At 48.8% G+C, this 23707-nt stretch overlaps 1 protein-coding gene across 4 annotated transcripts in view; it reads left to right on the top strand.

Annotated features, from left to right (window-relative positions):
- The window catches only part of FLI1 (Fli-1 proto-oncogene, ETS transcription factor), a 118887-nt gene that overhangs the window by 9921 nt on the left and 85259 nt on the right, over positions 1 to 23707 (top strand). The window contains exon 1 of one of the 4 annotated variants that reach the window (XM_081172633.1): positions 17501 to 17684. The exons of the other annotated variants lie outside the window; for them this stretch is intronic. Within the exon in view, the coding sequence (XP_081028759.1) occupies positions 17667 to 17684 (18 nt within the window). The 5' untranslated portion in view covers positions 17501 to 17666. Of the gene's footprint in view, positions 1 to 17500; positions 17685 to 23707 lie in introns of those variants that run through there. 4 annotated transcript variants of the gene reach the window in all.

The following is a 23707-nucleotide window of genomic DNA, read 5'->3' as shown; positions in this document are numbered from 1 at the left end:
CAACAGGTAGCCAGAACTGTTTGTGACATCATCATCTTTCTGGCTATGTGATCTCTGATTGGTTAGGTCATGTAGCCAGAAAAAAGAAGAAAGCCTTTTTGAATACAAAATGGATTGAAGTGGTGTAAGCAAATGTTTGGCTTTGCTTTGGGACCCACTTGATACATTTTTTTGTAGGAAGGGGGAACCTTTTTCAACCTGAGAGCCTCGTTCCCTTCTGGGCAGTCTTCCAGGGCTCACGTAGCCATGGTGGGTGGAGCCAGAGACTAAAGTAGGTGGGGCAATGAATCTGAAAGTTACTCTTGTACAGCAGGCTAGCTTATTACACTCAAACAGCCCCCTCTGTCCTTCAGGCAGACAAGCAAGAGGCATGATCAGAGTTCAAGGACACATCCCAGCCAAGCAAAAATATGTGGGGGCAAGGTCAGTGAAGGATGTGGCCTGGGGAGCATCCCAGGGGCCAGATAGACAGGTTTGGAGGGCCACATTCAGGGTCTAAGATCCCCCACCCATGTTTTACTGAATGATGGCCATTGCATTAGGGGTTGATACCAAGTTAGAAGTTTGATTTCCATGTTGCATATTGAAAATGCTGCAATTTGGGGGATGCATTTTGGCTGTTCTTTGAGATTCAGAATTAGCTGCATCGTATTTCAGTTTGAAACAGCCTAGGATCCTGCAGGAAAGTGAAATGAGCTATTATTGCATGTCAACAACACTCCAGAGGTGCAATATGAATGCTTAAAGATGATGATGTTTTAGGAAGGCCTTTGGGGTTGATATGGGAATTCAAGCTGGCCAGACTGTTGTCATCTCTCTGTTGCGTAGATAAAATATTATGGCCACACATTGGCCAGGATCCAAAGGCCTGTGTGACTAGTTCTGTGTGCTCAAGTGAGGAGGAAGAGGGTGGGCTTGTGCTTTTAGCGCAACAGAACCTCATGGCTCAGGGTAGAGGGGCTTTTAATAGTGAAAGGAACTTCCAAAGCAATTTGTAATGATGTAGGGGGAGATTTGCTGTGTGAAGATGTGTATGTGCTACCAATCCGACCGACTATACCCAAGCTCCCAAGAGCACATAAAACAGCTCTTTGCGCCTGTAAATGTGTGCCAGGCGACAATTTTGAATCATCTGTATATATAGACATCTCTTGATCTACAGTAGAGGAGGCTGGTCCATCAGGGCAAATGGGGCAGTGCCCCACCGTCATGGTCTGGCTGGACACAGGAATGGTGAGAGGCACCAGCTGGAGAACCCCCAAGGGAAGAAGGCTGAGAGCCTGGGGATTGGTGGTGGGACAACGATGGGTGGTCAGAGGGACGAGACTGGAAGGAGTTGGTGTCGGAAGCAGAAAAGGGAACAGGATTTAGTGAGAAGGGAGAGTTTGTGGCAGGGAGAAGTCCAGAATCAGAAGTGGAAGCGGGAGAGGAGGGACACCAAGAGCCAGAGATAACTCAGGCTGGTGAAGATGCCAGAGTGTCTTCTCCTCCTGCTGCAACCAGCTCCTTTCCCGCTGGTCTCCCAGGACCAGGAGAGGAATGAAGCAGGAGGAGCAAAGGCAGGCACAAGGCATACTCTCAGATTGCTTGGGAAAGATCCGGGAGAGGAGGAGACTTAGGCAGCTGTGGGCAAGTGAGCACCTTTAGTCCCCACAACTGCCTCATAGGGGCAAGACCTATAGAAGAAGAGTTGCTGTGCTCATTAGGCCTGGCAGTACTGAGAGATCTTCTTTCTTCTAATAAAGGGTTAAGTTCACTTCCTCTGTGTGATTTATTGCTGGCTTGCTCCAGACACCCACCTACTTTAGCCTGCCCTCAGTCAGCAGTCAGCTCCACCTGTGTGCTGGTCCCATGGGTTAACCGTGAGGCGAGGTCCGAGTCCAGTCCAAGGTCAAGGGTGCAGTATGGAGGCAGTCCATCAAAGCTGGAGCTGGGTGCAAGGCAGGGAGTCAGGTGAGGTCAGGAGCTCCGGCAGGAAAGCAGGCTGTGTGCAGGCAGGAACTGGCTACCAACAATGTTGCTCCCACAACTTGGGACTGGAGCTGGCTGGCTTTTATCTGCCCCGAGCCATAGGGCGGCCCCAGTCCTAAGGTGACTCGCCTGGAGGTGAGCACTCCTCCTGTGGGAACTTAGTTCCCTCCGCCTCTCTGCCCTGAGCCTCTGCAGCTCAGGAGAGGCTGGAGGGTTACCGGACCCAGAGGCAACCTCCTCTTCCCCTGACAGGGCTGAGAGTGGTGCACCTGCAGGCAATGGGTCCTCCATCACCTCAGGGGCCAGAGCAGCTGGTGCCTGCACCTGAGGATCCAGCACAGGTGAGGACCCTTCAGGCTCATGCCCCAGCCCCGGCTCAGCTGGTTCTGGGGGCGGGGAATCCTGTGCAGGCTGGGATCCCTCAGGTTCAGCATCTGAGTCCGAATCCCAGGCCATCACAACCTGCCTACCTTCTCACATCCATCTAATCCAGAGAGTGGACTTGCCTGCCAGCTTCCTCCTCCTCTTTAGCTTTAAAGTTTCCCTTCTACAACCCAGCAGGGCAGAGGAGAGCCTGAGAGAGAAGGGCATTTGCTCTCCTACAGTTGGTACCCACCTACAATGGGATGTAGGGGTGGGGGTGGGGAATCAGTTCAGCCTGCTTTTTAACGTGAATCTACCTAATTTGTACTTCCCAAACAATGTATGGACCAAATTGCAATTTTTTTCAAAATTCAATTTTTTCCTCCAAATTTTGCAGTTCAGATCCTGGCTCACTCTGAATCTTGACATTTGGGTTGGGTCACAACTTGGTCTTTGTTCTCTGCCTGTAAAATGGGAGGAAATTGTGAAAAGGGATGAAATGAGGTTCAGAGGATGCTGTGCTGCAGATGTAATTTTTGAGAAGGAATGACCAACGTTACTCAGATCTAAACAGGTCCCTTTCAAAATCCCCTGTGTCTGAAAGGTGTGCAAAGTGGGCAACTTTGTGTGTTTCTACCAAGCTTGAGAAAGGACCTGTTTGCCATCTGAATGAATTCAGTGCGCAATTTCTTGCTTTTTCAAAAATGGGTTTTCATACAGCCATAATGTTTTTGGTCTCTCACAAAGAAGCACATTCATGGAGGGTGAATGGAAACAATATTTGGCTTGTTCTTGGCATTGGCCTGTCTGGAAGGTTTGCAAAGCGAGAGAGAGAGAGAGAGAGAGAGAGAGAGAGAGAGAGAGAATGAATTGTTGATAGCTAAAAACATCAATGTTTTCACTAGACAGAAAACAATTACAACTGCTGACAAATTGTGACACTTCCATCTTATCAGTTTTGTGCTCTGTCATGTCATGCAGTAACAATGGATAGTAGAGAGAACTTCTGCCTAAGTAGCAAAACGACTGCACAACGGAGCGATTCATTTCCATGTACTCTTATTACATTTCTATCCTGTGTTTCCTTCCATGGGTTGTACATGATTCTCCCCATTCCCTCTTTTATCTTCACAAAAACTGTGCAAAGTAGGTCAAGCAGAGAGATGGTGAATGGTCCCAGGGCAACACAGCAAGCTTCATGGCTGAGTGGGGAATTTGAACACTGGACTCCCAGGCATGGGCATAGCTGGAGGGGCACCTGCCCCCTAGATAAAGTAAAACAATAGAAATACTTAACTAACTGACCAATCATGTCAGTTCTGCCTCTCCTAACAAAAATCCTGCCTACACCCATGCCCCAGGTCCTAGTCTGTCTCCCTAACTGCTACACAACACAGGCAAAATGATGACTGGACTTGGTAATGGTGACTTTTCAGAGGACAGCATTTGCTACAGTTCTTTGATCATGGGTTCATGGTCAGGGTTGGTGTGAGACATTGTGCTGCCTGAGGCAGAAGAGCAAGAAGGATTGTCCCCAGTGCACTTAGTGGGATACTTCTTTCAGTGGCAAAACATTTTGTGCAAGCCAAATGCTGCTTTCCATGAGCAGAACGTTGTTGCACAAGCAAACTCATAAGCAGGTTACAGATAACTATGCTGCAGAACAGATTGTGCACTGTGTGTTTCGATTAGCTCTGGATTCCTCTGTTGGGCAAAGCTGAAACTCACCTGTTCACGAGAGCAATAGCCCTTGCACAGAAAGCCTTAAATGGCTCAGGGCCGCAATAACGCAACAATTGCCTCTCTCCATTTGAACCTACCCAAACACTGAGATCATCCTCTGAGGCCCTTCTTTGTGTGCCCCCCCCCACGAGAGGTCTGGAGGATGGCAACATGAGAACAGGCCTTTTCTGCAGTGGCTCCCAATTTGTGCAATGCTCTCACCAGGGCAGTTCCGCTGATGCCTTCATTATACACCTTTAGGCACCAGGCGAAAATGTTCCTCTTTGGCTATTTGACATCCAGTGCCCTTTTAAATGTGTGTGGAGGGGGGTGTTATTGGTTTGTTGTTGTATTGTATGATGGTTATTGGTTTGTATTATGTATTTTGTGGTTTTTATATTGTAATTTTATGTTGTTAACCACCCTGCAGATGAGGGATAGTATAATAATAATAATTAATAATAATAATAATAATAATAATAATAATAATAATAGTTGGATAATTCCCACTGTCTCCCACACCACATGTGAAGGTATTTAGTACTCCAGTCTGGCCAAGTTATTTTGGAATCTGGGGCGGAAAGTCCCACAAGTTTTTCTCCCTTGGAATACAAATACACTAGCAATACATTAAACAACTAACAAGTTACTGTCCTTTTATGAAACCCAAAATTCTCTGCCTAATGGTAGGGCTGGCTCTGCCCATGATTGTGGGAGAGCTGGGGGGAAATAAGAACCCTGTTCCTACATATCTCTTACAGCTAGGGTTACACAGAGGCAGGGCAGAGGAAAGGACTGCCTCAGTAGGCCCAGTTTGGCCCAGGTGAATGCTGTCTGGGTTAAGCCAGGACCACCATTCCAAGAGATTTCAATGAAGCAATCTGGCAGCACAGAACAGCACAGACTGCCATCAACAAAACTGCATAGCAAAATCAGCAGCCACTAGGCCCTTGATCACCTTCAAAAACCTTCTCCTGACAGCAGAGGGAAATGGCAAAGGAATGGTATCCACAATATACAAAATACTGTTCCAAAACCCCACAAACCCCCTTGATTCAAAGAACAATGGGAGCATAACATAGGCTATGAAATTAACCCCACCCAATGGACTAGAATGTGGTCTAAACCAGTGTTTCCCAACCTTGGGCCTCCAGCTGTTTTTGAACTACACTTCCCATCATCCCTGACCACTGGTCTTGCTAGCTATGGATGATGGGAGTTGTAGTCCAAAAACAGCTGGAGGCCCAAGGTTGGGAAACACTGGTCTAAACCTCCCTTAAATCCATCTCAGCCAAAAGAAGGTAACTCACTCTGAAACTCACCTACAGGTGGTACTTAACACCACAGAAATTGGTGCTGATATACCCAGGAACCTCGCCAAAATGTTGGAGAGGCTGCACCTCCACAAGCACATACCTTCATGTGTGGTGGGAATGCCCTTAAATCCAACCCTTCTGGACAGTAGTCGGACAAGAGATATGCAAAATAACTAAACAGGTATTAGAACTCACCCCAGAACTGGCCCTACTGAACATCTTCCAAGAACACTCACATTATACAGAGCTTATAACCCACCTACTCTCAGAAGCCAAAAGCCTCATAGCCAGACACTGGAGAGACCTGTCAGGAGTGAACATGGACCAGTGGTACCAAATTGTATGGGAAACAGCCTTACTAGAAAAGCTAACCCATAAACTGAAACTGACACAGGGACAAATAGAAGAGGACACCTTCACCCCAGTATGGCTCCCCTTTATCACATACACAGGCCAACAAGACAACAACAAGAACCCACCACCAGCATACAAATCAATCTGGCTTACCTGAACCAACAAGCCCCCACCATCCCACATGCAAACAAACCCCACTGCAGCCAACCACAGACAACCAACCACACCCTGCCCCACACTACGTCTCACTACCAAGGAAATGTAAAAAACGAATAGAAAGAGAACCTACTCAGTTGTTGCTGACTCAAAACCCCACATGTACACTGTGCAAAAGAATATAAGCCTCCCCACCCCACCCCCTCTTCTTCCCTAACCTTATACTGTACTCAACACTAATGCCTCACAACAAATGTAACTCATTTGTAAGAAAAACTGTACAACCTGAAAAAAGAGACAAGACATGAACTTTTGTAAACCAAGAAAATCTTTAATAGAATATTAGCAGAGAAAAAACAAAACTGCAGTACAGTATGTCCCAGTCTAAACAAGCTTCTCTCTGCCTCCACTGGATACATCTCTAGTGTCTCTGTTTCTGGGTTCTGTCTTTTTGTCACACTCTGCTGTAACCAAGATATGGAGCCCAGGGTGATGTTGTGCAGATGAAGCAAACTCCCTTTTTGATAGATCCCACTGGATTCTATAGGGGGAAATTAAGAAAAGGTTGCAAACAGCAAGACCTTCTAGAAGGGGCATAACCCACAATAAACCAGGGGTGGTATTCAACTCATTTTTACACAGAGTAGACCCACTAATTCTGAGTAAAAGTGTGTCACCAAGGGCAGCTCTCACCACCCCTGCCCTGCTGCCATCATTGTGGTATCACTTGGAACACACTTCTGCCTTTTCCAGTAAGAGATGAGTGCCATTCATTTCTATGGAAAACAGGAAAATGCTCAGCTGGGGGGACGCTGGTGGGATGGGATAAACACTGGCCTCAAGGGGTTGGGCACCAGAAGGGGTGGGGAGAGAAAGACCCCCAGGATCCCTGCAATATGCCAGCCTTTTCTCTGCCCCCACTCATCAGCAGTTAATAACAAGCATCTGGAGACAGAAAAAGTTGCATAAGTCATTTTCCATGTTTTGCTGATTAGTGATTGATATTTGGGGCACTCACAGGGGCAGGAATGGGTGCAAAAGGACCAAGTGGCTGAGGGCCCAGAGGAGGAAAGTTGCTCTGCCCTCCTGGTTCCCCTTTCTTGCCCATGTTGTTGTTTGTTGTTTAGTCATTTAGTAATGTCCGACTCTTCGTGACCCCATGGACCAGAGCACGCCAGGCACTCTTATCTTTCACTGCCTCCTGCAGTTTGGTCAAACTCATGTTTGTAGCGTCAATAACACTGTCTAACCATCTCATCCTCTGTCATCCCCTTCTCCTTGTGCCCTCCATCTTTCTCAACATCAGGGTCTTTTCCAGGGAGTCTTCTCTTCTTATGAGGTGGCCAAAGTATTGGAGCCTCAGCTTCATGATCTGTCCTTCCCGTGAGCACTCAGGGCTGATTTCCTTAAGAATGAAGAGGTTTGATCTTCTTGCAGTCCATGGGACTCTCAAGAGTCTCCTCCAACACCATAATTCAAAAGCATCAACTCTTTGGAGATCAGCCTTCTTTATGATCCAGCTTTCACTTCCATACATCACTCCTGGGAAAACCATAGCTTTAACTATACGGACCTTTGTTGGCAAGGTGATGTCTCTGCTTTTTAAGATGCTGTCTAGGTTTGTCATTGCTTTTCTCCCAAGAAGCAGGCGTCTTTTAATAGATAGCCCCTTTCTCCCCACAAGTCTTTGCCAGCTCAGGCTTTGCACTGTGGGGGGAGGGCATAGGCATAGCTAGAAAAATCGATGAAAATACTTAACTAAAAGTAGAGACTGCAAAAAGATTTTGACAGATTTTTCTGGGCACTCGGGGGTCAGAAGAAAGTAATTGAAAACAACTGTCGTTGAGACATTTCATTCTGAATCTGCTTGTGTTCCTGGACCCATAAATGCAAGCCGGGCATCTGCCCTGGGCACATGACACACTCAGTGGTCACCACAAGCAATCGTGCTGAGACAATGTTGCCTGAAATCACCCCAATGAATGGCCGTAGCAAAGAGCCATGAGAGAAAAGGCAACTCATTGTGCAGCGCAAAGCTCAAGGCTGCTTGCGTCAGCTACAAATATAAAGCAACGTCACAAATCAGTAACGAACTAGCTCTTCATCGCGTAAGATGTGCATTGAGCCAAAGACACCTAGCAGCCTGCAGTACAATTTGGATCCACGTATCTTAGCGTCAATTGGTTTGCTCCATCAAGATCCTTTTAAAGCCATCCTGGGGCCTGAATGTGGCCATTTAGGCCTTTGTGTCTGGTCCCCAGAACCCTCTTCACACCTCTCTCCCAGGGCTACACCCCTCACTGGCCCTGTAGTTTTTTCCCCTGGCTGGAATGTGCCCCTGAACTCTGAATAGCTCAGTTGGTCAGAGCATGGCGCTGATAATGCCACGGTTGCAGGTTTGATCCCCATGTGGGACAACTGTGTATTCCTGCATTGCAGGAAGTTTGACTAGAATGATCCTAGGGTCCCTTCCAACTCTATGATTCCATGAGCTCAATATTGTTCTGATTGTGCCAGTGGCAAAGCTGCATGCTCCAGCACGGGGGGGGGGGGGACAGTAGGCGAGAGCATGGCTGGCATGGGTCCCGGGGGGCGTGGCGCACATCCTGGGGGCGTGGCATGCATCCTGGGGGTGTGGGACGCCGCCTGCAGGGGCGTGGCAGCTAGTGGCACCTAGTGCGGTGGGGGGTTCACTTGGCATGTGTCCAGGGGGGCAGCCGCAATGGTACCCCCCTCCCTGGTGGTGCCAGGGGTAGTGCACTCCCCCCATTCCTCTGCCAGTGCTCTTAGCTTGACTAAATGGAAGCTAGGAAGTAGTGTGTGTGTGTGTGTGTGTGTGTGTGTGTGTGTGTGTTTGTGTGTGTGTGTGTGTGTGTGTGTGTGTGAGAGAGAGAGAGAGAGAGAGAGAGAGAGAGAGAGAGAATAGAAACTAACCTATTATACTTTACATAAAATTTACATACACAAAATTTACATACACTGTCCCACACACTTTTGCTTCTGGCTCCACCCACCACTGGCCCTTCTCTCTCTCTCTCTCTCTCTCTCTCTCTCTCTCTCTCTCTCTCTCTCTCTCTCTCACACACACACACACACACACACACTGCAGTGTTTTCCTCCCACTCCAGGATGGAGGTAGTCAAACTGAGACTGAGTAGGGATCTGCTGTGGTAGATCCTTCTTGGTGGCATCTCTGTGTGTTACTTGGAGTAAGTCACAGTCCATCTGGAGGAAGGAGAAGATTGTAAAGCCTTCTTTTCTCCAGACCAATACAAGACTCTTCAGGGGGCCAGGGAAAGTCCTGTGCAATTTGCAAAGCTCCTTCTTCTGCCAACACAGCTGGTTCAATAAATGGTAAAACCTAAGGCTGCCCGACATGATTCTCATTCTTAGATCCACATCCACACTCCCTTCCTTAAGCCAAACATGTTGCTAAACTCCTGGCTTACAGTGCTTCAAGGAAAACTCCATGGGCTTGAGAGAGAGAAAAATACTCCTTATGCTCACTTACTTGGGTGTAAGCCCCACTGAACTCAGAGGGACTTACTTCTGAGTAGACATGTATGTATAGGATTGTGCAGTCAATCAGCAGCATAGATTAAAACATGTATTTTAGTTAACTTATTTAAAAAATAAAATATGTGCCAACCTTTTTAAACATTTGAATGAACCGCTTTCACACAGCTTTAAAATAAATCAGCAGCTTTTTTTCTCATCCTAGGACAATCTTCACCTTGTTATTTTTAAATCATCATCAACTGCAATGAGTTTTTTTTTTAAAAAATAATACTTAAAAGGTATCACTTGGAGTTAAAGAAAAGAGCAACGTTATTTATCCTGGAAAATTCAACAGGCTGAAGCTGTTAAAAAGAAAACAGCTTAAAAAAAAAAAAAGGCAAGAAAGCAAAATAGGCACAGGGGATCGGCTTTTACACTGCAAAAGTCTCTTGCTTTTCCAGACACCAGAATCCAAGTAACCAAATCCCCCTTCAGTTAATTCACTAACTCTGCTGACCTTCTAAAGGTTCCATTATTTCTGTGACTTATAGAAAAATGCACCTCTAAGAAAACAGACTTCAGCTCCTCTGCACATTTTGCAACCCAGACTGCCTCGCCACTTCTCCACCCCCCCCCCGCCGCCTGCCCCCTTTCTCAGTAGGGGAGGGGGATGCTAGGGGAGGGCGTGGGGGAAGCCTTAAATCTTTCCTTCAAATCTCCAAATATATGAAGTCTGAGGAACAAATTCAAAGCAGGCACGGACGCCTGAAGAGAAGTTAGAGGGAGAAATATTCCGTTTCATTCAAGCGCATCAAGGGTCTAGCTGGAGTCTTGTTTGGCTAAGGTCAGACGAGACTGGGCTCTCCAATAAAAATAAATCTCAAATTAATTATGGCCTCAAGCGAGGGGCCAGACGTTTGGAGCTGGTGTGCTGCAGTCTGGTTTTGGGGAATTCGTTTCTTCTTCTTCTTCTTCTTCTTCCTCCTCCTCTTCCTCCTCCCTCCTCCCGCAACCACTTTAAGTTTACAATATTGGAGCGAAATGGGGAAGAGAAAACGAGGTCTCTTTTTTACATGTGGCCTTCCAGATGTGTATGGTGGACTCTTGGATCCCTTTGGCCTCAGCCAACATGACCCTCGGCCAGAGATTATGAGAGTCCAGCAACCTCTGGAAGGACAATCCATTCCTGGATTGGGGGGGCGTGTACCCAAAGAGAAATCCCTTATCTATTCAGAAAGAAAGAAAGAAAGAAAGAAAGAAAGAAAGAAAGAAAGAAAGAAAGAAAGAAAGAAAGAGTTTGAGATGACAAAACCTGAACTACAGCTCCAGCATGGAGTATGAAAACTAATGATGTCAGTGCTTCTGAGCATGTGCAAAATTCCTACTTTGTTAGGACAACTGCTTGGCTGAGATATGTGTGCTGCTTTGGGTTGTTGTTGTTTTTTTTGTCCTTGTTAATGCTAAAAACCTATGGAGGTGCTACTTCCCACCACCACCACCACGGGAGCCAACTCCTAGGGGCAACTCCAGCCTCCCCCATAAAATACTTGAGGGGGCTACTCCCCACAAAGTTGATGGGCATTGCCATTGAAGTGGTGTGAGTGTGTCACACCTTGTGTTTGATTATGTGGAGTGGGGCTCACTTGCCCCCCTCCCCATATTTGATTCAAGTTGGCACCCCTGCCCCCCCCAAAGGAATCTTATGCCTCTTATCCAAGGCATACATCAGTTTGCCCAAGGGCTCATTATCATTGCCATACCTGTATTTCCATATTGAGCAGGGTGTGTGGGTGTGGACTTGCCCTGCTGAATATCTGCCTGTTTCATAGCTGTTAAGGAAGAGTTAACAAACAAACAAACAAACAAACAAACAGACAAACAAACAAACAAACAAAGGATTATTCTGTCTAGTTGTGCTGAAGACTGCAATTCATACCTTGCCAACTTCAGCCGAAAGCAAGTCCCCAGTCTTTCTGGTCCTTAGCTTATGTCACTGCCTTGTTTGTGCGTGTGTGTGCGCGCGCTTGTGTGCGCAAGGTGTGGAATCCTGCCTATGTGAAAGATAATGAGAGGGTTTCCCTCAATCTGTGAATGAGCCAGGATCTCCCTCTGCTGCTGTCTGTTTGCGGATCCAAGCCAAGTCGAAGAACTTCCAGTTTTCTGGCAGCCTTGCATCCAGATCCTTCGCTCATCGGGGGTCGGCTGAAATGTCTAACTGACGTTCACTGCCCCCCACGCCCCATAATGGTTTTAGAGGGACTGGATTGTGCAAGCAATGAATGTAATATATAACTTCTCTCCAAACTCCTTTGATTTCCGCACTGTTGACAGCTACATATTGTAAGCTCCTTGGGGGCGAGGACTTCTCACTCCCGCTTCTGTAACTGTAAAGCCTCCGGTCCGTTCACAATGCTCTATCATAATCATAATGCATGAGAAAGAGGACTCGCTAGGCTTCTTTTTAAGCCAGATCGGATAGGTAAAGGGAGACTTCCCAGAAGAGTGGAGCCCGAAGCAAGTCTCATTTGAATCTACGGGGATTTCTACCTTACATGCATGGAACAGAATTTCAGCCTGGGTAATCAGTAGCTTATACGTGGAGCAGCGGTATAGATGCACAAAATGTCACTGCAAAAACGATAATTCTGTAGTATGGCCAGCATTTTGCATAGTTACTTGGGAGCAGATTTCTGCTGCAGTCAATGGAACTTAGTTCCAAAGAATTCGGATCCTGCGCATTTTTGCCACGATGTTCTACGGAGTTCCAAGTAAGAAGGCATAGGATTCCAGCAGGGTGTGTGTGTCCATGTTCCCAGCGTGTGTGTGTGATATGGACATAGACACCAGCGAGGTACCAAGAGGGTATCTTTCTTGCATAGGTGTCTGGCGTAGGGTTCGATCCTAAGCACAGAGTTCATTGTGGATGGAAGAGGCAATTCCTGCATTGCAAGGGGGCTGGACTAGATGCCCTTTGGGATGCCTTCCAACTCTACAGTTATATGATTCAGTGATGCGGTCTAAGCATTTCTCACCGAATCCGTAGCATAATTGCGTTCTTGTGCAGTCCACGGTTGCTTTAAACAATAAATGGCGTAAGGGGTGGTCCATTCCACTATCCTGATTTGATTGATTGATTGATTGATTGAACGACGGTATTAAATACTGCCCGCCAATGATCCCATCTTTTCTGGAGCTCCTCTACAGTCGGATCCTATGCAAAGTGAGCCACGCCCAGTCTGGCGATTGAGAGCCATCCGGAGAGGCGCGGAGGGACTCAGCGCCGGATTGAAAAGGAGAGCCCTTGAGGAAAGAGGCTCCCAGCATCCCTAGGCATGCTTACTCGAAAGTAAGTCCCATCGAAATCGATGGCATTTACTTCTAAGTCAGCAAAATGAGTAGGATGGTTTTACGCTCATTTTAACCGATTTGCGAAGTTTATTGAACATCTTGTTTTAAAATTTCATTGTGATATGCTGCTCTATCCCCCCACAAAAAGTAATATCTTAAAAAAGAGAGAGGAAAACTATCCTGACATTTTAAAAAATTGTTTCCAAATCTCCCTTGGCATCCCTATTAAGTCGTAAATTTTCAAGGCGGACTCTTGAATAGAGACAAAACAGAAACAAAAAGTCGAATTGAGAGTTTGCAAAAATTGTTTTCCAGTTGCATGAAGAACGCAAGGCAGCCGCCCGCCCGGGTTCACCCGACGCATCAAGAAAGGCTTGGAAAGAGTTCCTTGTCCATTTACCTCCCTCGCTACTATCCCGGTTAATTGTCAAAGCGTCGCTTAATGTTCCCGCGGCTTACAAGCGGGAAATGTTAGGGTAATTCGGATCTTTCGCCAGTCTTCAGCCAGACCTCTTGGGCCTGCGAGAAGGATGTGGCCTGAAAGTAAGTTTCGTTGAAGTCCACGGGACTTACTTCGGAGTAGACGTGCCTAGCCTGGCTGTGACTGACTGTGCGCAGTGGCCTGTCAGCTAGCTCAGGATCTTGATGAGTCCTCTCTGAGGCGATCCAGCGCCGGCTCGGCGGCTTAGATCCCATTGATGTCAATGGGGTTTCAGCAGCCTAACTCTGAGGCTGCGCTTAGCTCCTGATCTTCCTGCAGGTGAGGGAGACTTGCCGAAGGAAGCGGGCAGAAAGAAGGAATTGCTGGACGTGATCAGCCCAAGGGAAAGCCGGGATTGGGGGGAGCTATCGGCCAATCCTGTCTCTTCGTTGGGTTGATCACTATATACAGCGATGTATATACATATGTGTGTGTATCTAGATATCGATATCGATATAGATATAGATATCGATATAGATATAGATATAGATATAGATATAGATATAGATATAGATATAGATATAGATTAGATATAGATATAGATATAGATATAGATATAGATAGATATAGATATAGATATAGATATAGATATAGATATAGATATAGATATAGATATAGATATAGATATAGATATAGATAGGAAGTGAGAATCTCGTGCGTTCCAACTTTCGCCTTCCTTTTACTTGTCAAAGGCACCCCAATTTTTTTCTTGTTGGCTGGTGGGGGGCGATAACAGGCGGCCTGATCTCTTCTGGCGCTCCCCTTGTCCACACCCGCGTTTTATTAGAACTTAACTCCGAAAGGAAATTGGTTCAGATCTCGGCTTCCAGTATAAAAGGCGGAGGAGCCCAGATCGCTGGAAGACGAGCCCTTTCAGAGCGCTTTCTAGCCCTCTCTTCGCCTCGCATCATTTCCAGAAACTTTCTCGATTTTCAGATCTTGACATTCACGGCCAGGTTTTAATGGCAAGCGACCTCAGGTCACCTGAAGGTCAGTATATTCGTTTCTCAAGGCGCACAAACACAGCAGGCAGCGACCGGGATGGCTTGCTCTTCTCAGTCGACATGGGCACTGCTTAATAATAATAATAATAATAATAATAATAATAATAATAATAATAATTGTACCACGCCCATTAGACTGGGTTCCCCCAGCCACTCTGTGCGTCTTCCAACATACATAAAACTTCTTGTTGCTCTTCCCGATGCCATTTAGAATTAGACTGCACTGCTGTGCACATCTACTCGAAAGTAAACTCCCCCGGATCCAATGGTTCTTCTGAGCAAGCACGCATTTATTCGGGTTGCAAACATTAAGAAAGCGACATCTGGGTCAGAGGAGGATGAGGGGGGGGGGTCCCTTTTCCTCCCTTCTCCCCCACTGGAGTTTGCCATGTCGTGGTGAAGCGGAGGGAGGGAAGTTGTTGGTTAGAAGAGACAAGCAGCCGGCCAGCCAAGGGTTAAGCCTGGTGCCTTTGCGCGGCCTGCCAGCCAGCCCCCGTGGCCCCGGGCGAAGGGGACCTGACCCCGCTAGCAGCATCCAGATGTGGGCTGCTCTCCGGGGACACCGCGGCAGAGCAGCACTCGGATTGTAAAAAGGAGACAAGGCGGCGGGGCGGGGGGAGGCGGCGGTCTTGTCCCCAGCCTTAGCCCCCCACCCCACCAGAGACTGGCTAGCTGGCAAGGCGGGAGCCCCCGACTGGGTGGGGTGAGTGGGGTGGAATGGATGGGGACTGATTTCTGGAGAAGGGGAGACAGAGGGAGGGGCCGCCGAGGAAGTCAAACATCCAACTCTCCGGGCGCCGCGCCTCCGCGTGCGCGGCATCCTAAACAAACCTCCCCTTCTGGACGGGAGGGGCAAAAGGGACTTGGGCTTCTGCTTGAGACAGACACACACACACTGGCTGGACTAACAAAACCGGAAGAGGGGGGAGGAGGAAAGGCTGGACCTTGCATGAGGTAACCAACTTTTGTGGAGGGGGGGGGGCTGTAGAGAGAGAGATGTTGTCAGTGAACTGCGGGGGGGGGGGCTGAGGCTGCGTGTGGGGAAAACTCATTTTCCAATTTCTGCTCCATTTCCTTGGAAGACAACCCCCACCCCCACCCCCACCCCACCCCCTGCGCGCGTCTTTTCATTCTTCTCTGTCGCACAAGAACGGTGGAAGTGTTGGATGTTGGGGCTACTTTGGGAGGGAGAGAGATTTGTTTCAACAGTGCATGGCTTTGAGTGTTTGGGGAGTTTGTCCAGATCATTCTCATATATATATATATGAATCTCCAACCGTCGCCGCTCGTTAGATGGAAACGCTCCGCCAGACCCTCAAATCCCAGATCCTGCAGGGAATATCCCAGAAAGAAATCAGAAACAAATCGGGCTTTCGTCCGGGTTTGTCTGGGTTCTGCTGGCCGGTCGCGCGATCCTGTGTACTTTTACTTGAAAGTAGGTCCCATTGAGTAGAATCATAGAATTGTAGAGTTGGAAGGGACCCTAAGGATCATCTAGTCCAGTAAGGCGGGACTTCCGTGGGACTGAGCTCCGTTGGGGATTTACTTCCGAGTAAACCTGCCTATTCACAGGTTTGGGCTTGGAGAAAAGAGGCAGAGAGGATCGGACTTCTTTTCAATCCTTTTTTTGACATTGGTCCCCTCACCGTCCGCCCTGAGTCTCAGACCTATTCCCACCATCAAAACAGGCAAGGGAGGTCTTCTAAGTCCCTTGCACCTAGTCCTAAGCGGGGGGAGTTTGTTTCGTAATAGAAAAACATATTCGAAATTAAGCGTCTCCATATATAGATATACCCCATCAATTGCTTGGCCCACATGTGAATCTGTCCTAAAACTGTCCCAGACCCCCAAACGCAGTAAATTTGGCACAGTCCCTCTCACTTGAAATGAGCAAACGTCTCTCCACACTCTGGAGAACTCAGGAACCCTTTACTTCCGAGTAGGCATCATTGGGATGCCGCTGCATCTCAGCTGTCCTGCAACGCAAAAACGTTAAAATGCCGATTGGCTGCAGTGCTGACCAGGATATCACCCGAACAGGTTGCTCAAGAAGGTCAGTTTGTGGCTCCAGGAACCATTCCGTAGTACAAATGCTGTATTACTGAGAAGAAGGTGCAGAAAATAAAGAACAGAGGTCCCCAGAAGGGCTGCAGTCCTAGCTCCTCTTACTTGGGAGTAAACCCCATTTCATTTAATAGGATTTACCTTTGAGTAGACATGGTTAGGGTCGCGTTGCAAAGCTGCAATCCTCCGGTCGGGCTGAAATCCGAAACAAATTTACAAAGGAGTAAATCGCACTGAAGCCCGTGGGACTTGCTTACAGGGAAGCACGCTTAGGATCACCCTGTTAACTAGGAGTAAGCTCCATTGAATCCCGTGGTCTTTGAATAGACACGCATAGGATGCCACTCTTGGCTTATTAAACTTGGTGGCAAACAATGCTTTATTTTATTTTGAAAATAAATCTTGTGGCTTTCGGTTACGCGAAGCCAGCGAAAAGGTTCAAGCTCTCACTATACACACATACACGTATACACGTGTCCACCCACGGTTGCCTCGCGCCTTACCTTAGTTGCCCTTTTCCTGGCAATAAACGGGAGTTTTGAGTGTTCCCTGTTAGGAACGGGGGAGGGGGAAAGCCAAACAAAGGAAAAACCCTCCAGAAACCGTTCCATGAAACGCCTGTTGAATATTGACAACCATGTGGTTTTGTCATCTATCCAAAAAAGCACATTGACACATTTAACCGTAAGAAATCAAATCAAATTTGGTAGGCTGGGGCGAACGAGAGCCTCCCCCCATCCCCGATGTAATTAACCTCCGACGGGAAAACGCCTTATGAATGATTTATTTATTTTACAAATTGCATGTGAAGGAAAACGGGAATTGATGGCTCACACTGGGATCCTGCAACGGATCTGTATCCTACTGAATTTCCGGATAAATAGAGCCAGGATCGCAGCGTCGGGCACCTTTAAATAGATCTGTCTGGACAGCTGGGGGAAAAAAATATCCCCCCAGATGTCCGGGAGAGGAGAGCCGAGTGGGGGCTCCTTGCCTCTCCTGACCAGCCAGCCAAAATCCTGCAGGAGCCAGAGGGAGCGCCCCGAGTCCTGAAGCGCGCTCCGGGGTCTCGCTCCTTATCTAACCCCAGCAAATATCCTGCTAGCTTTAAAAAAAAGTTCTCCTCCTCTTCGGATCCAGCAGGGCCGGCCCAGGCGCGGCGGGGAGCGAAGTTTCCTCCTCGAGTGACTTCACTTCCCAAAGTGAGCTGGGGAAAAAAGTTTCATCCGGTTAACTGTCGCTCTTTCGCTTTGCGGCGAGAGGAGAGGCGGAGGAGGCAGGCCGGGCGCGGAACAGAGTCGGGGCTGAAGCGGGCGGCGTAGCGCGGGCGCGGAGCTCAACCGGGTCAATGTGCGGACTCCCGGGACGCCGGACTGGGAAGCGCGCTCGATGGACGGGACCATTAAGGTAAGGCGGGGGGGGGGGAGAAACTGGGTGAACCAGGACGGATGAAGAGGTGGATGGATGGATGCGGGGCAAGAGGAGCGCAGCGAGCAGGGGTTGGGGGGCACAATTGGGAAGAGGGCTGCTCTGGCTCTTTCCGAAAGAGGAGGTCCAGGAAGGGTTAAAACCCGGCCGGCGAGCGAGGAGCACCCCCTCCTGCCTATTCTCCTCTCCTCGCTACTTGGCTTGCGCGGCGCCGGCTGCGATCCTACGCGAAGGGCGCAAGCGGCGCGCGGCAGAGCGCAAGCCTGAGCTGCTTGCCTTCCCTCCAGCTTAGCCTCCCCCTCGGCTGGGGAATCGGGGTTGGCAGCATCTGGTGGGATCTTGGGGGCTAGTCTTGTGCGTTTCCCCCCTTCTCCCCACCAGCATTATCACGCACACGTTGGAACGGGCAGAACTGGCGGGTGGGAGAGAAGCGCTGGACCCGGCAGCTCTGGGCTAGAGGAGCTGCTCGGGTCGGGGATGCCTTTGCAGAAGGACTGCAGCGTGCGCAACGAAATCCAGGTCCAGAGTAATCAGGATCGGTGCGGCGTCAGGATCTCCGGTTCCCCTCCTTCTGTATTTTGCAATCCCCCCCCCACAATTTTCAGGGGAACGTCTACCCACGAAGCGCCTTCCGACGATTGGGCTCTGCTATTCGCCTGCCTGGCTCCACGCGCGCCCTTCCCACGGCGGGGGCGCCACTGCTCGGGGTTTCTTTGAATTGCTGCGACCGGGGTGGGGTGTCTGAGTGTCCCGAGCCCGGCCACTCGGTTGCTGGGACTGGCGCAGGGCACGGTTGATCCTCGGGCTCGTCTGAACACGCGCCGCTCTACAGAAAAACAACAACTCCACACACGGGGCAAGGGGGCTCCCTTCCTCCACCCCCAGCTCCATTACGGACCTGCTTAATTTCTTGGTCGCCTTTCAGAGGAAGAAAGAGGCGGGGAAGGGATCTTTTAAAGCTTCCGTGTGTCGGGCAGGACTTCGTTGCGAGGCGCACGAGTTGGATCTGGGCCCGGGGGGGGGAGGGAGCTGGCCCGGAGGGTGCTCTCCCCCACCAAACGTATCTGCCTGTTTTTGGAGATTCGTCGTCGTTGTTGTAGGAATCACAGAAATGTAGATTTGGAAGGGACCCACAGGGTCATCTAGTCCAGCCCCTTTGCAATGCAGGATTGTTGTTTTGTGTTGTTGTTTTGACGGCTTCACCAGCAGCCCCTGAAACGGATCAGAGGAGGCGAATGTGGGCAGGGACGCGGCGGGCGGGCGGGCGGGCGGAGAAACAGCCCTAGCGGCTTGCTTGCCTGGGCTGGGCGGCGGCAGCAGCTTCCCTTCCTCTCCTCCCTCCCTCCCTCTCCCGCACCCGCCTCGCCCGCAAGTGATCTCTTGCGGAATCTGCCAGATTCCTCGTAGTGAGTAACAAGTGCAGCATCCCACCCTGCAGGGAGGGTGGAAGGGAGCGGACGACGTCTTGGTGACCTGGCAAGGAGGCTGCTGCTGCTGCTGCTACCACGAAGCCTTCAGCTATTTTGCGTCCTAACCGCCAACTCCTGGAGAGAGAAAACACCAGTTTCTCCTTCAGCCTCCCAGACACTGACTGAAGCCAACTACTCCAAATCCTCTTCTCTCTCTCTCTCTCTCTCTCTCTCTCTCTCTCTCTCTCTCTCTCTCGGACAGAAACACTCCGGAGTAAAACCAGGAGAAGGCAACAGGGCTCTGGGAATTATTTATTTGGGCTTCCAAGATTTTCCCTACCTAGTGGTGAATTTGAGCCCTGGTCCTGGGCGGGAGATGTAGATCGGCAACATCTGGAGGGCCAGAGGTTCCCTGCCCTTGCCCTATAGCGAAGTGGTAGAGCCCTGAGGCTGCTGGCAGAGGATCGCAATTTTTTGAATGGAGAGTAAACCCTTCCCTGTATTCAGCAACACATCGTTGATGTAATGCCAGGGCATCCGTGGTGGATTTATACTGGATCATTCATACATCATTTTGCTTTGCTAGTTGTTCTGTGTCGCACAGATACAGCAAAGGTGCCATTATTGTAGCTGCTTGGGGAGTCTTTTTATAGTCCACATATAATAATAATAGTAATAATAATAATAATAATAATAATAATAATAATAATAATAATAATGGAATTGGTAAGAGGGAAAGGAACAAGGAAAAGTTCTGTGAATGGTTCAAAGGCTTGCTTTAGTACTCCATCCCAGCTGAACTGCCAAACAGCAGCATGCATTTACAAGTATTTGCTGTGGTTGCTGCTAAAAATCTCTGTAATAACTTCTGTGCAACATGAAATATGGGGGAGCACCTACTCCCTTATGACTTTCCCCAACACCGCTCTTAAGAGCTATGTTTTGTGTTGTCTGGGCCAAAAGTGGATGCTTGTATAAAAGGCCTCAGTATTGTTTTGATGGGCTTGAACTCCATATGTAGCTTTATATGAGACCTAATGTGTAAATCAGCCAGTGAGGTGTAATGGTTGGACAGACGGAATATGACCTGGGAGACTAGAGTTCAAATCACTGGGTGACCTTAGGGCTAATCATCATCTCTCCGCCTGACCTAACTTGCAGGCTTGTTGTGGGGATTAATTGAGGAGGGGTAGAACCATATCCACCACCTTGAGCTCATTGAAGAAAAAGTGTGAGATAGAAATGTAGTAAATAAATAAAGCTTCCTAGATGCTGCTGGATTCCAGTTGCTGGTGTCTCTGATGGTTGGCCAGGGTTTTTTTTGGAGCCAGGAGTATAACAACAGCTAGAGTGGGGAGCGGAGGGGTGGGCAGCAGAGATCTTTGGCCCTCCAGCTATTGCTGAACTACCCCTCCGATCAACCCCAGCCAGCCTGGCCAAGAGTTGAGGCTGATAGGAAGTGTCATTTGGCAAACATCTGGAGGGCCACAGGTTGCCCAATCCATGATGAAAAGGACGGTTTACATTTTGGATTCAGGGCAGTGTGACAGGTTCCCCCGCACTGGTGCCAAACCATAGTGCATTGTGCAGAATGGAAGGCAAGAGGTGATGGGGGTGGACACTGAATTTTGGCTTTGGACCGGGGGGGGGGGGCGCAGCCAGGGCCGGATTTTGGTTTGATGAGGCCCTAAGCTACTGAAGGTAATGGGGCCCTTTATATGGCAGGTGGGGCCCTTTACTTATATCATAGGAGCCTACACAAGACAAAACACTGTTGCTGTATGTAGGTTTTATTTTATTTGTTTGTTACCTTATATTTTGGAAATGTACATCCAGGATTTTTTTCCTTTAAATTTTTTGGGGCCCCACAAGAGAGTGGGGCCCTAAGCTATAGCTTGTTTAGCTTATACATAAATCTGGCACTGGGCGCAGTTGAAATTTGAAAGACCAAAGCCCACCCCTGTCATTAGGTATGTAGTACCGGCAGCCTTCCCCCCCCCCTAAAAGAAAAACACTGGTTAAAAGTGTGGTGCTTACTGTAACATCTTTGTGGTGAGAACTGGCACCTTTCTTGAAGAAAAGCACCAGCTGTAACCATGTGCATCCATGTAAATGGAAGTGGTGCATTCTGGTTGGCATTATCTGCCCATGTAGCGAAATGCAGTTTGTATTTAAACAGTTCAGTGTTGCTCCCAGCAAGGCAGGCTGGGGAGTGGGGGGCGCTGGTCCCAGCAGCTGACATGCAATGCATACAGGAGCCCTGGGTAAAATGGCAAAATATGAATCTCTCCAGGTCTGCAGAACTGCAGAATTAGGAGGCAACCAACACCCAAGTTTTGCTCCTGCGTGATGTTGGGCATCAGTGCTCATCTGTACCAGCCAGCCTGGACAACGGTTAGGGGAACATGGAAGATGCAATCCAACGTTGTCTGGAGGGCCCCACATTCCCCATCCCTGCTATATGTACATGAGCGACCACATTCTTCTCCCTTTTCCAAATTCAAGTGCATCTAAAAAGAGAAGAAACGCAAGCTTCATTAGCAGAATGCTCGCCAGAAGGTGGAGGGAATGGATTTGGAAATGTGGACATAAATATGAACTGTGGGTGAGCATTGGTGGTTGTTTGCCTTTGTTACAGTGGTGGCTGGTGCCCATAGGGTACTGGTAGGGTGGAAGGCAGGGAGCCCAACAGTAGGGGGCACCAGATCCAATGACAGGCAGGGCCAACTAAGTCTGCTTTGGCTCAAATCCTTCTCTCTGCTGAGTTCTACAAGGGCAATACTGAAGAGGAGGAAGTTGATAGGCAGGGCCACCTATTGGACTGGCTGTCAGTAGGAAGGCCAGGATGGAGGCGCTTGGAGGAAGACCAAGGTTAGGGTTGCCATATGTATGGATTTTCCTGGACAAATCCAGAATACTGCAGTCAGCAGCAGTGTCTGGGCAGAAATCAGGAAAATGTCTTGGAAAATCTTGGCGTATGGCAGCCCATGTCAGCAGTTCCGTTTTTGCCGCTTCCCATAAAAATAGCTCAAAAACGGCATTTTAATGCAATTTTGCGGGGGGAAAGCTCAACCACTTTTCTGTCTGGATTTCTACTGTTTGAAATATGGCAACCCTAACCAAGGAACGCAGGTGGCGCTGTGGGTTAAACCACAGAGCCTAGGACTTGCTGATCAGAAGGTCGGCGGTTCGAATCCCTGTGATGGGGTGAGCTCCCGTTGCTCGGTCCCAGCTCCTGCCAACCTAGCAGTTTGAAAGCACGTCAAAGTGCAAGTAGATAAATAGGAACCGCTCCGGTGGGAAGGTAAATGGCGTTTCTGTGCGCTTCTCTGGTTTGCCAGAAGCGGCTTAGTCATGCTGGCCACATGACCCGAAAGCTGTCTGCGGACAAACGCCGGCTCCCTCGGCCCATAGAGCGAGATGAGCGCCGCAACCCCAGAGTCGGTCACGACTGGATCTAATGGTCAGGGGTCCCTTTACCTTTAACCAAGGTTGATGGAGCAGTGCTCCATTTGCCTCACTGGGCTAGGTTCCACCGCTGCCTTTGGATATACTTGTTCACCCTTGTCCCTTTGCTCCATTAGCAAGCATGGCAATTTGTGCCCTTGATTGCCAATCATGCAGATTGATCTGAGAGGAGGGTGGGGACTGGTCCAATGCAGGATTCCTCAGACTAGTTCCCTTTGGACTACAACTTGCCTCATCCCTGTGCTTGTCATGCTACCTGGGGCTGATGTGGTCCAACAACCCCTGGAGGGAACCGGGTTGGCAAAGGCTGATCTGGCGACTGCTAATTTTCTGGCTCTCAAGACAGAGGCATAAGTTGGGGAAAGGGCAAGAAGTCTTGTGTCTCTATTCTGTTGGCTTCTCTCTCCTGGCAAACAGGCCTGGAAGATATCATGTGTGCGTTTGAGCCCCTTCAAACATGCAGTTCCTATCAGTGTTAATCTTATAATTCACCCCTTTCGGGCTCCAATCCTGTCCAAATCATCACATCTGTGTACTTATTTGAGGAACGATGGACATTTTTTCTTCTGGAAGAATCTGGGACTGCAAAACAGCACCGAGATGACCTTTACATTGCTTTAAATTTAAATTGCTTTAAATGTTGTGTTTTAATTACGTGACCTGCCCTGGGACTGTAAGGCGGGCAATAAATAAATTAGGAGGAAACCCAGTTTGGTCCTTTGCCAGTCGGCCAAGCCAGAGAAAGCTGGATTGAGAAAGCTTTCCAAGTGGAATTACTGCTTCTGGGCCACCGGGAGATGGGTGCAGCGCAAGACAGTCCCTTTCCAGGCAGGAGGCTACTCTCGATGCACCTGGCAACGTCCTAACGGTAACGGGCATTTTTCTGCAGCTGCGGCTCCTCTTTGCAAAGTTGGTTTGCCGCAACATAACAGATGGAGGAGGGAAGAGCTGTGAAAGGACAGGGAAGGAACCCTTGAGCGTAGCCTGCAAGGGAAGGAGCAGTTGCCCGCAAGGCTGGGTAATTTGTCCAACCTCAGAGCAAGAGCTCTTTGTGCTTCCTGAGAGTCTGTGCCTATTTCTGTCCTCTGAAACATGCAACTGACATACACAGTCTGCCTGTCATTT

Source organism: Podarcis bocagei (assembly GCF_964188305.1).
Source record: "Podarcis bocagei genome assembly, chromosome: 15".
NCBI classification, from domain to species: Eukaryota; Metazoa; Chordata; class Lepidosauria; order Squamata; family Lacertidae; genus Podarcis; species Podarcis bocagei.
This window is presented reverse-complemented; position numbering and strand designations above follow the sequence as displayed.